General features: G+C 35.6%; 1 protein-coding gene across 1 annotated transcript in view; it reads right to left on the bottom strand.

Annotated features, from left to right (window-relative positions):
• The window catches only part of LOC139875494 (uncharacterized), an 82,406-nt gene extending 63,975 nt beyond the window's left edge, over nucleotides 1-18,431 (bottom strand). Inside the window, exon 1 of the mRNA XM_071862830.1 lies at nucleotides 18,272-18,431. Within this exon, the coding sequence (XP_071718931.1) occupies nucleotides 18,272-18,431 (160 nt within the window). The remainder of the gene's footprint in view (nucleotides 1-18,271) is intronic.
• Nucleotides 18,432-18,731: the final 300 nt, after the last annotated feature.

Below are 18,731 nucleotides of genomic sequence, written 5' to 3'. Positions count from 1 at the left end.
GGCAGGAAGCCATGAACGCCGAGATGCAATCCATGTATGAAAATCAAGTTTGGAAACTTGTAGTGCAACCTCCTAGCTCCAAGCTAGTTGATTGCAAATGGCTTTTCAAGAAGAAAACCGACATACATGGAAACTTGGATACATACAAAGCTAGACTTGTAGCAAAAGGTTTCACTCAAACTCAAGGGGTTGATTATGATGAAACTTTCTCGCCAGTGGCAATGCTAAAGTCTATTAGGATATTATTTGCCATTGCTGCTCACTATGACTATGAAATATGGCAAATGGATGTCAAAACCGCTTTCCTAAATGGATATCTTGAGGAAGATGTCTATATGGTACAGCCCGAAGGTTTTGTTGATCCGAAAAATCCTAAGAAGGTATGCAAGTTAAAGAAGTCAATCTACGGATTGAAACAAGCATCTAGAATGTGGAATCATCGTTTTAATGAAGAGGCAAAGAAATTTAGCTTCATCAAAAATGGTGATGAAGCTTGTGTGTACAAGAAGGCTAGTGGGAGCTCTATAATGTTCCTTGTGCTATATGTGGATGATATATTATTATTTGGGAATGATATTACCACAATGCAAGAAGTCAAAACTTGGCTAAAGAGTTGCTTCTCCATTAAGGATCTTGGAGAAGCACAATACATATTGGGGATTAGGATCTATAGGAATAGATCCAAGAGATTGATAGGTTTAAGTCAAAGTACATACATTGATAAAATCTTGAAAAGGTTCAAGATGGAAAACTCTAAGAAAGGTTTGGTACCTATTCAAAAGGGAACCGTTCTCAGTTCATCTCAGTGTCCTACCATGAAAGATGAACAAGATAGAATGAAGAAAGTCCCATACGCATCTGCTATTGGGTCTATCATGTATGCAATGATATGTACTAGACCGGATGTGTCATGCGCTCTAAGCTTGACAAGTAGATACCAGAATAACCCGGGAAATAGTCATTGGACTGCGGTTAAATGTATATTGAAATACCTTAGAAGGACTAAGGATATGTTTCTAATATATGGGTCTGGTGAGGAGGAACTCGCTGTAAAAGGTTACGTGGACGCGAGTTTCCAAACTGATCGAGATGACTCTCGATCACAATCCGGTTATGTCTTCATGTTGAATGGTGGTGCGGTCTCTTGGAAGAGCTCAAAATAGGAAGTTGTTGCGTTATCCACTACAGAGTCGGAGTACATTGCCACCTCATTGGCAGCTCAGGAAGCTGCATGGATGAAGAAATTCATCGACGACTTAGGAGTGGTCCCTTCCATTCAGGACCCTCTTGAGATCTTTTGTGACAACGAGGGTGCGATTGCTCAAATCAAGGAACCTTGTGCTCATCAAAAGACTCGTCACATTGAGCGGAGATTCAACTACATCAGGGATGAGGTTGAAAAGGGAAAGATATGTATTCACAAGGTTCACACAGATCAAAATGTTGCGGATCCACTCACGAAGCTTTTACATTGGCCAAAACATGAGGGACATGTTTGTGCATTAGGGCTTCGATATTCTAGTGATTGGAATTGATCTATTTTATGTATTGTAACGGAACGAATTAGTTCAAACTCATTAATATAATTATGGTATTAATTTATTTATGAGTCATGTTCCAATTTTGCATATTTTATCCATGAATAAACTATTATTCTGAATTCCGTAGTTGATCACATTTGTGGGAACAAGTGTGAGGTCTAGACTATTATAAACTTGGATTGGTTAGCATTCAAATGGTGAATGTGGTACAAGGTTGCAACCAAGGTTCATAGATATTTGTGGGACACAAATATTGGAAGACCCGCTCTCAAGATTTACTATATGGAGCCTTTGTGGTTGATCACATGTAATCTTGAGTAAAGGAGAATATCATTATATCCTCTGACCTGAGACACATATTAGGTTCAGACATTCACCGAATATTGTGCCTTGATTCTTTCCTTCGCTATTCTGAAACATGGTAGTACATAAGGGAGGCTTCAGGTATGGTACGAAGTGTAGTATCTAGGACGTATGTAGTCAAGATGGAATTTGTCCCTCTTATTCGTTGAGAGTCGGATGTCTAAGGCCTGATAAAGTTAGATCTATAAGAGAGTGATCACTCTATGTCTCTTGGATTTGACATGACATCTAGGACGAAAGGATATATTGAAAGATTCACCTAAATCATATTCGAGATGAGAACTCGAAAGGGATGATGTTATTGAATGGCACCAAGTCATAACACATTGGGGGTGATGGACGGTCGTTAGGTGGTATCCGTGACATGCATTAATTCCTTATGTTTCTCGTGCAAGTGGGAGATTGAAGGTATTTCATATGCCCGAGAGACATAATTGATTAATGTGGCCAATATGTTATGATCCAAGTCGGGTCATACCCAATAACAAGCCGACAACACTTTAAAAGTATTTGTTTTAATGAATGGATCTTTAAAATAAATACTAGACACTTTGACTTTAGAAATTGGTTTTCTAAAGATAACATGCTTGAATAATTATTTGGATAATTATAAATGTAAGTGTGATAATTTTATAAAATGGTTATAAAATTAAGTATATGTGCAAGTAACAAATGGACAACTTGTAAGTGGCTTATAAGTTTTATAATTTACAAGTAAATAAATATATTTACTTATCTTTATAATGGGTTTTATAAAGAATTATGTGTAAGTATCAAATGGGATTTTCCTCCACAAATTAATCTTGTTAATTTGAATAATAAAGGAAAAATAAAATATTTTCTAACCAATGGTGGGGGTGGCGGTTTTAAGGCTCCAAGACAAGCCACCCCATGCCTTGTCTTGGTTGTTTAAACTCTCCATTTGATACTACACCTTTTGCACATTCTCACACACTTCATTACTTGCAAATTTGAAAAACCAAAAACTCCTCCCTCCTCCATTTCTTGGCCGAATTCAAGGGAGAACAAAAGGGGTTCTTCAAGTTTGATTTCAAGCTTATTTGGTGTCAAAAATCCTAACTACATACAAGGGTGTTGTTAGATTAAGGCTTGTGGGTATTATCTCTTGAGGTTTCAAGTTAGAAGCTTGCTATTCATCATCTTCATCTTCATCTTGCTTCTACCTCCATTTTAGGAGAAGGTATAACTCCTAACTAGCTCTATTTACATTATAGTATATTTTCAAGACTAGATCTATAAATGGAATTCATGTTGAAAAGGTTAAACTATACATGCATAAACTTTAAAATGCTTCCGCTTGTTACATACACACATACACGAATTTATATACTACAAAATGGGTTTTGTGACTTTGTTTATGTGATGAATTCCATAAGTTTCCCACTTTTCAACAGTTTCTATCTTTGCCGGATCCACCTTAATACCTTCTTTGTTCACTATGTGACCGAGGAATTGAACTTCTTCCAACCAAAATGCACACTTTGAAAACTTAGCGTACAATTCTTCCTTCCTCAATACTTCTAACACCTTTCTCAAATGTTCACCGTATTCTTGGTCATTCTTTGAGTAAATAAGTATGTCATCAATGAAAACAATGAAAAACTTGTCAAGGTATGGTCCACACACTCGGTTCATAAGGTCCATGAACACAGCTGGTGCATTAGTTAAACCAAATGGCATGACCATAAACTCGTAATGACCGTAACGTGTTCTGAAAGCAGTCTTTGGAATATCATCTTCTTTCACCCGCATTTGATGATACCCGGAACGTAAGTCAATCTTTGAATAAACAGACGAGCCTTGTAGTTGATCAAATAAGTCGTCGATTCTCGGTAGTGGGTAGCGGTTCTTGATGGTAAGTTTGTTCAACTCTCGGTAGTCGATACACAACCTGAATGTACCATCTTTCTTCTTGACAAACAAAACAGGAGCTCCCCACGGTGATGTGCTTGGTCGAATGAAACCACGCTCTAAAAGTTCTTGTAATTGGCTTTGCAGTTCTTTCATCTCGCTGGGTGCGAGTCCGTAAGGAGCACGAGCTATTGGTGCAGCTCCTGGTACAAGATCTATTTGAAATTCAACGGATCGATGTGGAGGTAATCCCGGTAATTCTTTCGGAAATACATCGGGAAATTCTTTTGCAATGGGAACATCATTGATGCTCTTTTCTTCAGTTTGTACTTTCTCGACGTGTGCTAGAACAGCATAGCAACCTTTTCTTATTAGTTTTTGTGCCTTCAAATTACTAATAAGATGTAGCTTCGTGTTGCCCTTTTCTCCGTACACCATTAAGGGTTTTCCTTTTTCTCGTATAATGCGAATTGCATTTTTGTAACAAACGATCTCTGCTTTCACTTCTTTCAACCAGTCCATACCGATTATCACATCAAAACTCCCTAACTCTACTGGTATCAAATCAATCTTAAATGTTTCGCTAACCAGTTTAATTTCTCGATTCCGACATATATTATCTGCTGAAATTAATTTACCATTTGCTAATTCGAGTAAAAATTTACTATCCAAAGGAGTCAATGGACAACTTAATTTAGCACAAAAATCTCTACTCATATAGCTTCTATCCGCACCCGAATCAAATAAAACGTAAGCAGATTTATTGTCAATAAGAAACGTACCCGTAACAAGCTCCGGGTCTTCCTGTGCCTCTGCCGCATTAATATTGAAAACTCTTCCGCGGCCTTGTCCATTCGTGTTCTCCTGGTTCGGGTAATTTCTAATAATGTGGCCCGGTTTTACACATTTATAACAAACTACATTGGCATAACTTGCTCCGACACTACTTGCTCCGCCATTACTCGTTCCGACACCATTTGTTCCTTTCGTTCTATTAACCCCTGGTCCGTAGACCTCACACTTCGCCGTGCTATGACCATTTCTTTTACACTTGTTGCAAAATTTGGTGCAGAACCCCGAGTGATACTTTTCACACCTTTGGCATAGCTGCTTCTGATTGTTGTTGTTGTTGCGGTTATTATTGTTGTTGGGATGATTGTTGTAGTTGCTGTTGTTGTTGTTGTTGGGCCGTTTGTTGTAGTTGCGATTGATGTTGCGATTGTTGGGATAATTATTGCGATTATTGTTGTAATTGCAGTTGTTGTTGTATTGGTGATTCTTATTACCGTTTTCCTCCCACTTTCTTTTGACTTGCTTCACATTGGCCTCTTCAGCAGTCTGTTCTTTAATTCTTTCTTCAATCTGGTTCACTAGTTTGTGAGCCATTCTACATGCCTGTTGTATAGAGGCGGGCTCGTGTGAACTTATATCTTCTTGGATTCTTTCCGGTAATCCTTTCACAAACGCGTCGATCTTCTCTTCCTCATCTTCGAATGTTCCCGGACACAATAGGCAAAATTCTGTGAATCGTCTTTCGTACGTGGTAATATCAAATCCTTGGGTTCGTAACCCTCTAAGTTCTGTCTTGAGCTTATTGACCTCGGTTCTTGGATGGTACTTCTCGTTCATCAAGTGCTTGAATGCTGACCACGGTAGTGCGTACGCATCATCTTGTCCCACTTGCTCTAGATAGGTATTCCACCATGTTAACGCAGAACCTGTGAAGATATGCGTAGCGTACTTCCCTTTGTCCTCTTCAGTACACTTACTTATGGCAAACACCGATTCGACCTTCTCGGTCCACCGTTTCAATCCGATCGGTCCTTCGGTTCCATCAAATTCCAAAAGTTTGCAGGCAGTGAATTCTTTGTAGGTGCATCCTACACGATTTCCTGTACTACCAGGTCCAAGGTTATTGTTGGTATGTAGCGCAGCCTGTACTGCGGCTATGTTTGAAGCTAGAAAAGTACGGAATTCCTCTTCATTCATATTCACGGTGTGTCGAGTAGTCGGTGCCATTTCCTTCAAAATAGTCAAATGGAACAAGTTAATCATACAGAATATTAAGAGTAGTTAATAGTATTTCGTAGCATAATATGAACTCATTTATAAAAGCTTTTTCTTCATATTAGCGTTTTATAAGTTTAAATTCGGGTAGTACCTACCCGTTAAGTTCATACTTAGTAGCTAATATACAATTCAACTGCTACAATTCTAAATGAAAAACTGATTATAATAATATTTCGCGTTCAAACTTTTATACAATATTTTACAAACTTACAATACCGCTTATTTTACATAAAGCATGAAATATAGCACACAATAACTTTGATACAAGATAGTTGTGAAGATAATTCTAGCTAGTACACAAGTCGTTCAGCAAAGGCAACAAAGACACGTAATTCATACATCCAGAAAAAAGTCATGCATTCTGGTTTTACTAAGACTACTTCCCATCCTTGGTCTTGTGGAACATAACCGTTATGGCCGTTGATAAGACAGCGTGTTGTAACGTCGTCAAAGGGACGAGGGTTATGTAATGACCAACAGTCTTGTAATAACCTAAAAACCTCATTTCTTATCCCAATTACCGACTCCGTCACTTGTGGGAACGTTTTGTTTAATAGTTGTAGCCCGATGTTCTTGTTCTCACTTTGGTGAGAAGCGAACATTACTAACCCGTAAGCATAACATGCTTCTTTATGTTGCATGTTAGCCGCTTTTTCTAAATCACGAAGTCCTATATTCGGATATACTGAGTTAAAATAATTTCTTAACCCGTTGCGTAAAATAGCATTTGGGTTCCCCGCAATATATGCGTCAAAGTAAACACATCGTAACTTATGGATTTCCCAATGTGATATCCCCCATCTTTCGAACGAAAGCCTTTTATAAACCAAGGCATTCTTGGAACGTTCTTCGAATGTCTTACAAACTAATCTCGCCTTAAATAGTTGTGCCGAGGAATTCTGACCGACTCTAGACAAGATTTCATCAATCATGTCTCCGGGTAGGTCTCTTAAAATATTGGGTTGTCTATCCATTTTGTGTTTTTATACTGTAAAATAGACAAGAGTTAGATTCATAAAAAAATACTTATTAATACAAGCAATTTTTACATATATCATAAAGCATAAGCACACTATATTACATATATTACACCACACGAATACAACTATCTTATTCTGACTCGCTCATTTCTTCTTGTTCGGTTTTGGTTCGCAATGCCAAGTTTCTAGGGATATATGATGTTCCCCTAATACGAGCCATCGTTGTCCACATTGGTTTAGAAAAACCTGGTGGTTTAGAGGTTCCTAGGTCATTGTTACAACTTAAGGACTTCGGGGGTTGACGATACATATAAAGTTCATCGGGGTTGGAATTAGATTTCTCTATTTTTATGCCCTTTCCCTTATTATTTTCTTTTACCTTTTTAAATTCAGTTGGGGTAATTTCTAAAACATCATCGGAATTCTCGTCGGAATCCGATTCATCGGAGAATTGGTAATCCTCCCAATATTTTGCTTCCTTGGCGGAAACACCATTGACCATAATTAACCTTGGTCGGTTGGTTGAGGATTCTCTTTTACTTAACCGTTTTATTATTTCCCCCACCGGTTCTATTTCTTCTTCCAGTTCCGATTCTTCTTCCGGTTCCGATTCTTCTTCCGGTTCCGACTCTTCTTCCGGTTCCTCTTCGGGAACTTGTGAATCAGTCCACGAATCATTCCAATTTACATTTGACTCTTCATTATTATTAGGTGAGTCAATGGGACTTGTTCTAGAGGTAGACATCTATCACATAATATCAAACACGTTAAGAGATTAATATATCACATAATATTCATATGTTAAAAATATATAGTTTCCAACAAAAATGTTAAGCAATCATTTTTAAAGAAAACACGGTCGAAGTCCAGACTCACTAATCATTCCTAACAAACTCGATAAGACACACTAATGCAAATTTTCTGGTTCTCTAAGACCAAAGCTCTGATAACAACTGAAATGTCCCGTTCTTATTGATTAAAAACGTTCCATATTAATTGATTTCGTTGCGAGGTTTTGACCTCTATATGAGACGTTTTTCAAAGACTGCATTCATTTTTAAAACAAACCATAACCTTTATTTCATAAATAAAGGTTTAAAAAGCTTTACGTAGATTATCAAATAATGATAATCTAAAATATCCTGTTTACACACGACCATTACATAATGGTTTACAATACAAATATGTTACATCGAAATCAGTTTCTTGAATGCAGTTTTTACACAATATCATACAAACATGGACTCCAAATCTTGTCCTTATTTTAGTATGCAACAGCGGAAGCTCTTAGTATTCACCTGAGAATAAACATGCTTTAAACGTCAACAAAAATGTTGGTGAGTTATAGGTTTAACCTATATATATCAAATCGTAACAATAGACCACAAGATTTCATATTTCAATACACATCCCATACATAGAGATAAAAATCATTCATATGGTGAACACCTGGTAACCGACATTAACAAGATGCATATATAAGAATACCCCATCATTCCGGGACACCCTTCGGATATGATATAAATTTCGAAGTACTAAAGCATCCGGTACTTTGGATGGGGTTTGTTAGGCCCAATAGATCTATCTTTAGGATTCGCGTCAATTAGGGTGTCTGTTCCCTAATTCTTAGATTACCATACTTAATAAAAAGGGGTATATTCGATTTCGATAATTCAACCAAAGAATGTAGTTTCACGTACTTGTGTCTATTTTGTAAATCATTTATAAAACCTGCATGTATTCTCATCCCAAAAATATTAGATTTTAAAAGTGGGACTATAACTCACTTTCACAGATTTTTACTTCGTCGGGAAGTAAGACTTGACCACTGGTTGATTCACGAACCTATAACAATATATACATATATATCAAAGTATGTTTAAAATATATTTACAACACTTTTAATATATTTTGATGTTTTAAGTTTATTAAGTCAGCTGTCCTCGTTAGTAACCTACAACTAGTTGTCCACAGTTGATGTACAGAAATAAATCGATAAATATTATCTTGAATCAATCCACGACCCAGTGTATACGTATCTCAGTATTGATCATAACTCAACTATATATATTTTGGAATCAACCTCAACCCTGTATAGCTAACTCCAACATTCACATATAGAGTGTCTATGGTTGTTCCGAAATATATATAGATGTGTCGACATGATAGGTCGAAACATTGTATACGTGTCTATGGTATCTCAAGATTACATAATATATAATACAAGTTGATTAAGTTATGGTTGAAATAGATTTGTTACCAATTTTCACGTAGCTAAAATGAGAAAAATTATCCAATCTTGTTTTACCCATAACTTCTTCATTTTAAATCCGTTTTGAGTGAATCAAATTGCTATGGTTTCATATTGAACTCTATTTTATGAATCTAAAATGAAAAAGTATAGGTTTATAGTCGGAAAAATAAGTTACAAGTCGTTTTTGTAAAGGTAGTCATTTCAGTCGAAAGAACGACGTCTAGATGACCATTTTAGAAAACATACTTCCACTTTGAGTTTAATCATAATTTTTGGATATAGTTTCATGTTCATAATAAAAATCATTTTCTCAGAATAACAACTTTTAAATCAAAGTTTATCATAGTTTTTAATTAACTAACCCAAAACAGCCCGCGGTGTTACTACGACGGCGTAAATCCGGTTTTACGGTGTTTTTCGTGTTTCCAGGTTTTAAATCATTAAGTTAGCATATCATATAGATATAGAACATTTGTGTAGTTAATTTTAAAATTCAAGTTAGAAGGATTCACTTTTGTTTGCGAACAAGTTTAGAATTAACTAAACTATGTTCTAGTGATTACGAGTTTAAACCTTCGAATAAGATAGTTTTATATATATGAATCGAATGATGTTATGAACATCATTACTACCTCAAGTTTAGTAGGTAAACCTACTGGAAGTGACAAGAAATGATCTAGCTTCAAAGGATCTTGGATGGCTTGAAAGTTCTTAAAGTAGGATCATGACACAAAAACAAGTTCAAGTAAGATTTTTACTCGAATTAAGATAGTTTATAGTTATAGAAATTGAATCAAAGTTTGAATATGAATAATACCTTGAATAAGAAAGATAACCTACTGTATATAACAAAGGTTTCTTGATCTTAGATGATTACTTGGAATGGATTAGAAAGCTTGGAAGTAAATTAGTAAACTTGAAGGGATTTTTGAAGTGTTCTTGAAGTGTTCTTCCTATGATGATTATAGCTTGATTCTTGAAGTGATTTTTGATGAAGATGATGATTAACTACTGGAAAAATACGTTCATAATAGTGTGTGTGTGTTGAGAGAGAATTAGAAAGAGAATTGGAAGTGAAATGGAGTGAATGATGAGTGGTAATTGGTGAGTGGTGAGTGGGGTTAAAAGGAGTTCTAGTTAGTTGACTAGCTCATGGTAGAAGTTAAAATTGATTAGTCATACATGACATAATCAAGAGTGGAATCCCATGCTAGTTCCTATTGGTATATACTCATAGTAAGTACGTTTTGAAGCTGTGTATAATACGGGTAAAAATACGACTAGAATTCTTGATGAAAGAAAAGAATGGAAAAGTAATTGTAACCATTTTCGTTAAGTATGAGTGTTTTGATATATGTCTTGAAGTCTTCCAAAAGTATTTTAATACATCTAAATACACTACATGTATATACATTTTAACTGAGTCGTTAAGTCATCGTTAGTCGTTACATGTAAGTGTTGTTTTGAAACCTTTAAGTTAACGATCTCAATTAATGTTGTTAACCCATTGTTTATTATATCTAATGAGATGTTAAATTATTATATTATCATGATATTATGATATATTAATATATCTTAATATGATATATATACATTTAAATGTCGTTACAACGATAATCGTTACATATATGTCTCGTTTCGAAATCCTTAAGTTAGTAGTCTTGTTTATATGTATATAACTCATTGTTAATATACTTATGGAGATACTTACTTATCATAATCTCATGTTAACCATATGTATATCCATATATATATCGTCATGTCGTTTTTACAAGTTTTAACGTTCGTGAATCGCCGGTCAACTTGGGTGGTCAATTGTCTATATGAAACATATTTCAATTAATCAAGTCTTAACAAGTTTGATTGCTTAACATGTTGGAAACATTTAATCATGTAAATATCAATCTCAATTAATATATATAAACATGGAAAAGTTCGGGTCACTACAGAAATAGCAACGAGCTTAAGCAGTTATAGGAACGTAATAGCAGGAACTTAAGACTCGAGAGGTGACAGTTTGGTGGTGCTTTTGGGTACTGCTCGAGCAAGAAGAAGACAGAAATATGAGAGGGAAAAGAGAGTGGCAAACACAACAGTTGTAGCATTAGTTAGCTGTAATTTAATGGCTGTGTTGGGTGTGCGTTTTGAACAGGAAAACAAGTGAAATGGCAGCTGCAGTTGCAGCTTCTTCGTTTGGGTTTTAAGGCTGTGCAATCAAAAAAAAATATATATGAAACATAACAGCAGCCTGAACAGAATAGTCATGGTGGTTGTTTGCAGTGAAATGGAAAAGGAAACATAGCTGCAACACACCAGTTTAATTGTGATGGTTATGGTTGTTATTGGTGGTGATTTGTAACGGGTTAAAGTAAATCAGACAGTGAAAGCTGTAATATTCATTGCATTCGAACAGCAGGTGTAACAAAGGGTTTGATGGGTTTGTGTAGGTGACCGATACAGGGAACGTTTAGCAGCAGCAGCATGGATGATTGATGTTTTGATTGTGGTGGTAATTTGAGGGATGAGGTGATGATGGTGTAGAGCTGTAAACAGAGGACGTATAATAGTAGCAGTAGCTTCTTCAACTCGCGAGTAAGTAGCAACAATTCTTCTGATTTATAGTTGTTTAGGCTGCCTAAGTATGTAGCAAAAGGGTGGTGATGGCTGGAGTGAAGAGTGAAGTGGTGATCAATTATAGAGAAGGAAAGAAAGAAACAGAATTATGCAAGTGGTGATGATATGGTTTGTGGTTGTCTATGCATATGATCTGTCTATATGTGTATATGTTTTATATATTATTATGTGAAAATGATTGAAAACAGAAAGTAAGGAATCAAACATTTGCATAGTGTTAATGATTGCGATTTGTTTGGATCATACGATGACAAACAAATATGATGATGGAAATCGAGTGGTAAATTTGCAGTGGTCACGAAAAGAATAGGGGGAAAGAAAAATAGAAGAAGGCCGAAGATGGTGATGGATATCCCATGATTATAGATATAGATATATAGTTATATAATTCGTATATATGTATGTAAAGAACAAAAGTTGATGATAGTTGTGGTTATTTGGTGGTTTTGGTCTAGTTGCAAGCAGTAGAGAACAAATGTTAGTAGGTTGTATGAAAAAAAAAATCAAAATATAATATAAGTGTGGATGTATGTATGTGATGTCGGGTACCAACATGAATATATATATAAAAGTGTGGTGGTGTTCCACAAAGAAAAATAAGCACACATTATTATTCTATTGATGTATATATATATATATATATATATATATATATATATATATATATATATATATATATATATATATATATATATATATATATATGAATTAGAGGATAGATAGGTGGGGTTTGGAGTTAACAATTGGACTAGACAAGAAACATAATTTAGATGCTTATATAAGTGGGTACTTTATAATAATATGAGCACACAGTATTCCTCAATCAACTTATAGCTGGTTGATAACAGAAGTATATAATAATAAAAATCATATATTAATCAAAAGGAAGAACAAAGAAACGTTATCGAATAGGCTCGTCTAGTATTTATTTTAATACACTCATAAGCTCGCATTTTACTTGTTTAATATCAATCGAAATAATGGACGTGTGTTATTATCATTTACTAAATAAATTCGAAGTCACAAAATATATATTTAATACACACATATCTATTTAAAATTAATTGTTCGTGAATCGTCGGGCATAGTCAAAGGTCATTTGATTATATAAACATAGTTCCAACATTTTCGAGACTCACCATTACAGACTTTGCTTATCGTGTCGGAAACATATAAAGATTAAGTTTAAATTTGGTCGGAAATTCCCGGGTCATCACAAACGAAACTGCTCGGCCTACCTTAAGGAGTTTAAGGAAAAGAGGGATGCAGGGCAAACCTCAGGTAATGTATATATGGTATACATTGAGCTTAGTATTACTTCTTCTAATACATGGGTATTAGACACAGGATGTGGAACTCATATTTGCAATTCTTTGCAGGGGTTCAAAAGAAGTGATCAGGATACGGGAACAACAAGTCTCTTCATGGGAAATGGAGCAAGGGTGCAAGTGAAAGCTCAATGAGACTTTGTTTTGAAGCTACCAAGTGGTTTGGAGCTTATTTTGAAAAATGTTTTGTATGCACCCGATTTATCACGAAACATTATTTCTGTATCCCGTTTGAAACTATGTGGTTTTAATCTTAATTTCATTAATGATGATATCCATGTTTCTTTAGATAATGTGTTCTATTTTAAGGCTTCGCCTTTGAATGGTATTTATGAATTGGTTCATGATGACACATCACATGATAGCTCAATATTCCATGCAAACACCAAGAAACTCAAAAGGGATTTGAGTGATTCCTACTTATGGCATTGTCGCCTTGGTCATATAAACAAGAATCGAATGCATACACTTCAAAAGAATGGACTTTTGAAATCAAGTGAACTAGACTCATTTGATGTATGTGAATCTTGTTTACAAGGCAAAATGACTAAAGCACCTTTCAAAGGGACCTATGAAAGGGCTAAAGACTTATTGGGATTAATATATTCGGATGTATTTGGACCCTTTAAGCCCATGACTAGGAATGGTGAAAGATACTTCGTTACTTTCATTGATGACTTCAGTCGTTTCGGATATTTCTACTTGTTAAGACATAAGGATGAAACTTTTGAAGCATTCAAAGAATATCAAAACGAAGTACAAAATCAACTCAATAAGACAATCAAGGTACTTCGTACCGATAGAGGAGGTGAATACCTAAGTGATGCTTTCCAAGATCATCTTAAAGGTTATGGGATTATCTCACAACTTACTCCCCCTGGAACACCCCAACTTAATGGAGTTTCCGAAAGGAGGAACCGAACCCTAATGGATATGGTTCGATCTATGATGTCTAGAAGCACGTTACCTCTATCATTTTGGGGTTATTGTCTATGCTCCATGGCTCGTATTCTAAATATGGCCCCAACCAAGCAAGTGGAATGAACTCCTCATGAGATGTGGTTTGGAAAACCTCCATCTCTATCATACTTAAAGGTATGGGGATGTGAAGCTTATCCTAAGCGTTACGTCCCTAATAAGTTGAATGCTCGATCCACGAAGTGTATCTTCATAGGATATCCTAAGGATGATATGGGATATTATTTCTATGATCCTTCCGAGCAGAATGTATTTGTTGCTCAGAAGGCTAAATTCCTTGAAACTAAGTTCCTATTGGAAGGAAATAGTGAAAGGAAGATAGATCTTGAAGAGGTTCAAGATCAAACAGATGATACACAATTGGTTGACACTAGCACTCAACATGAAAATGTTGAGAGTGATCAAATGGATGATCAAAATACACAAGAAGTTCGCAGATCTGGTAGGATTAATAATCCTCCTAAGAGATATGGGTTTCTCATGGATGGTTGCTATGTGGTTGATTTGGATGAACCAACAAACTACCAAGATGCTTTATCAAGGATTGATAAGGATAAATGGCAGGAAGCCATGAACGCTGAGATGCAATCCATGTATGACAATCAAGTTTGGGAACTTGTTGACCAACCTACTGGCTCAAGACTAGTTGATTGTAAATGACTTTTCAAAATGAAAACTGACATACATGGAAACTTGGATACATATAAATCTAGACTTGTAGCAAAAGGTTTCACTCAAACTTAAGGGGTTGACTATGATGAAACTTTTTCGCCAGTGGCAATGCTAAAGTCTATTAGGATATTACTTGCCATTGCTGCTCATTATGATTATGAAATATGGCAAATGGATGTCAAGACCACTTTCCTAAATGGATATCTTGAGGAAGATGTCTATATGGTTCAGCCTGAAGGTTTTGTTGATCCGAAATATGCTAAAAAGGTATGCAAGTTAAAGAAGTCAATCTACGGATTGAAATCTAGAATGTAGAATCATCATTTTAATGAGGAGGCCAAGGAATTTGGCTTTATTAAAAATGGTGATGAAGCTTGTGTATACAAGAAAGCTAGTGGGAGCACTATCATGTTCCTTGTATTATATGTGGATGATATATTATTATTTGGGAATGATATTCCCGCAATGCAAGGTGTTAAAACTTGGTTAAGTAAATGCTTCTCCATTAAGGATCTTGGAGAAGCTCAATACATTTTGGGGATTGGCATCTACAGGGATAGATCCAAGAAACTGATAGGTTTGAATCAAAGTGCATACATTGAAAAGATCTTGAAAAAGTTCAAGATGGAGAACTCTAAGAAAGGTTTGGTACCTATTCAAAAGGGAACACTTCTTAGTTCATCTCAGTGCCCCACCACGAAAAATGAACAGGAGAGAATGAAGAAACTCCCATATGTGTCTTCCATTGGGTCAATCATGTATGCAATGATATGCACTAGACCGAATGTGTAATGCTCTCTTAGCCTGACAAGTAGATACCAGAATAACCCAGGGAACAGTCATTGGATTGTTGTCAAATGTATATTGAAATACCTTAGGAGGACTAAGGATATGTTTCTGATATATGGGTCTGGTGAGGAGGAACTCGCTGTAAAAGGTTACATGGATGCGAGTTTTCAAACTGATCGAGATGATTCTCGATCACAATCTGGTTATGTCTTCACGTTAAATGGAGGTGCGGTCTCTTGGAAGAGTTTAAAATAGGATGTTATTGCTTTATCCACTACAGAGTCGGAGTACATCGCTGCATCATTGGCAGCTCAGGAAGCTGCATGGATGAAGAAATTCATCGACGACTTAGGAGTAGTCCCTTCCATTCAGGACCCTCTTGAGATCTTTTGTGACAACGAGGGTGCGATTGCTCAAATCAAAGAACCTCGTGCTCACCAAAAGACCCGTCACATTGAGCGAAGATTCAACTACATAAGGGATGAAGTTCAAAAGGGAAAGATATGTATTCGCAAAGTTCACACAGATCTTAATATAGCGGATCCTCTCACGAAGCTCTTACATGGAGCAAAACATACTGGACATGTTTGTGCAATAGGGCTTCGATATTCTAGTGATTGGTCATGATCTGTTTTAAGTATTGTAACGGAACGAAATTGTTCAAACTCATTAATATAATTATGGCATTAATTTATTTTGAGTTATGTTCCTATTTTGCATATTTTATCCATGAATAAGTAATTATTCTAAATTCCGTAGTCGATCACATTTGTGGGAACAAGTGTGAGGTTTAGACTATTATGAACTTGGATTGGTATACATTCACGGGATGAATGTGGGGCAAGGTTGCAACCAAGGTTCATAGATATTTGTGGGATACAAATATTGGAAGACCCGCCCTCAAGATTTACTAAATGGAGCCTTTGTGGTTGATCACATGTAATCTTGAGTAAAGGCGAATATCATTGTATCCTCTGACCTGAGATACATATTGGGTTCGGATATTTACCAAGTATCGTGCCTTGATTCTTTCCTTCGCTATTCTGAAATATAGTAGTTCACAAGGAAGAGCTCAGGCATAATGCAAGGTACATATTTAGGATGTATGTAGTCAAGATGGAATTTGTCCCTCTTATTCGTTGAGAGTCAGATGTCTAAGGCCTGATAAAGTTAAATCTAAAAGAGAGTGATCATTCTGTGTCTCTTGGGTTTAACATGACATCTAGGACAAAAGGATATAATGAAAAGATTCACCTATTCATATTCGAGATGGGAACTCGAAAAGGATGATGTTATTGAATGGCACAAAGTCATAACATATTGGGGGTGATGGACGGTCGTTAGGTGGTATCCATCACTTGCATTAATTTCTTATGTTTCTCGTGCAAGTGGGAGATTGAAGGTATTTCGTATGCCCGAGAGACATATTAAATTAATGTAGCTAATGTGTTATGATCCAAGTCGGGTCATACCCAATAACAAGCTTACCGACACTTTATATGTATTTAATCTTAACGATTGGGTCGTTAAATAAATACGCGACACTTGGATTTTAGAAAATCGGTTTTCTAAAATAATATCACTTGAGATAAATTATTTGGATAATTTATATATAATTGTTTATAAGTTTTAAATGATTATATTGTGTTATATTTTATAAAAGATTTATAAAATGTGAAAGTAACATAACAAATACATGTTTTATATATATATAACATATTTATATATATGTAAAAACATTGTTATAAAATAACAGGGAGTGCAGATTTTGGGACTCCATGCTTGCCTTGTTTTGTTACTTTTAAGACTTCACAAGTCCTTATGTGCATGGGCAACTCAAGGACCAAGGTTTGAACAAGTCTCTCAAGTGTAACTAGATTTTTGAAGTAAGAAAAAAAAACTGCACAGCACCATTCTGCACAGGCTGCTGGCCGTGACCCCTTTTGGACTCAAAGGGTGTTCTAAATTTTTTTTTTCAAGCTCAAATCAAGTGTCAAATAAAATCCTAACTAAAGGCAAGGGTGTTGGTGATAAGTTTGGGGTATAATCTCTTGAGGTTTCATAATTTTGAAGCTCCATTAATCATCATCTTTTGACATAGCTGATGTCCATTTTCTTGGGTACAAAAGGAGAGAGTTTCAAGCTTGGTTTTAAGGTGATTAAGTGTCTAAAACATAACCAAGTTCTAGGGTGGTGTTAGTCCATCAAAAGCTTGGGGTTCACACACTCATTCATCATCTTCATCATCACTTATTAACCTCCTAACTTGGAGAAGGTATAACCTCTAAACTACTTCTATTTTGCAAGCATATTTCATGACTTGATGTCTAGTTGGAATTCTAATAAATTGGTCATATATATACACTTGTTTTCTTAATAAATCGTGCTTCCGCTTAATATAAATCTTACTAAATTGGTTTAGTAATTATGTTAACATTAAGAACATGTTGTTATATTGAATTCCAACAATATATATATAAAACTTGTTATAAAACATATGCATTGTTTAGTTACTTATATACTTTATAAACATTTTATAAAATATAACACAATATAATTATTTAAACCTATAAAAAATTATATATAATTATCCAAATAATTTATCTCAAGTGATAATATTTTAGAAAACCGATTTTCTAAAATCCAAGTGTCGCATATTTACTTAATGATCCAATCGTTAAGCTCAAATACGTTTAAGGTATCGGTAAGCTTATTATTGGGTATGACCCGACTTGGATCATAACATATTAGCTACATTAATTAAATATGTCTCTCGGGCATACAAAATACATTCAGTTACCTCTTCGCACAGCCATTTTACGAGATTTGGGGCCATACCCCTTCGCTTTTGTACTACAGGTTTTAGAGCTAGATTTACATTAAGCCTGTGTTCCGCAATATGGTGCGGAACACCAGTCATGTCATTTTCGCACCAAGCGAAAACGTCCATGTACTGAACCAGCAGTTGCACAATTTGTTTCCTAGTATCCGCACTGACATTGCGTCCTACTTTAATTTTCTACTCGGGATATGCAGTATTAATCATTTCCATATTACCCGCATCAGCGGCAGTTTCTTGTTCTGCGGTTTTTACATAACAGCCGCACAAATAGGCATGATGCGCATTGAACATATTGTGGCGACCCCTTTATACGTTGGAAATTTAATCATGCCATGAATTGTAGACGGGATAATTCCAAATCTACTTATAGCGGTTCTTCTCAGCAGCATGTTATAGCGGGATGAGGCT

The sequence above is a fragment of the Rutidosis leptorrhynchoides genome, chromosome 11 (assembly GCF_046630445.1).
Source record: "Rutidosis leptorrhynchoides isolate AG116_Rl617_1_P2 chromosome 11, CSIRO_AGI_Rlap_v1, whole genome shotgun sequence".
In the NCBI taxonomy this organism is placed as follows: Eukaryota; Viridiplantae; Streptophyta; class Magnoliopsida; order Asterales; family Asteraceae; genus Rutidosis; species Rutidosis leptorrhynchoides.
The sequence above is the reverse complement of the archived record's forward strand: the minus strand, read 5'-3'. Positions and strand labels throughout refer to the sequence as shown.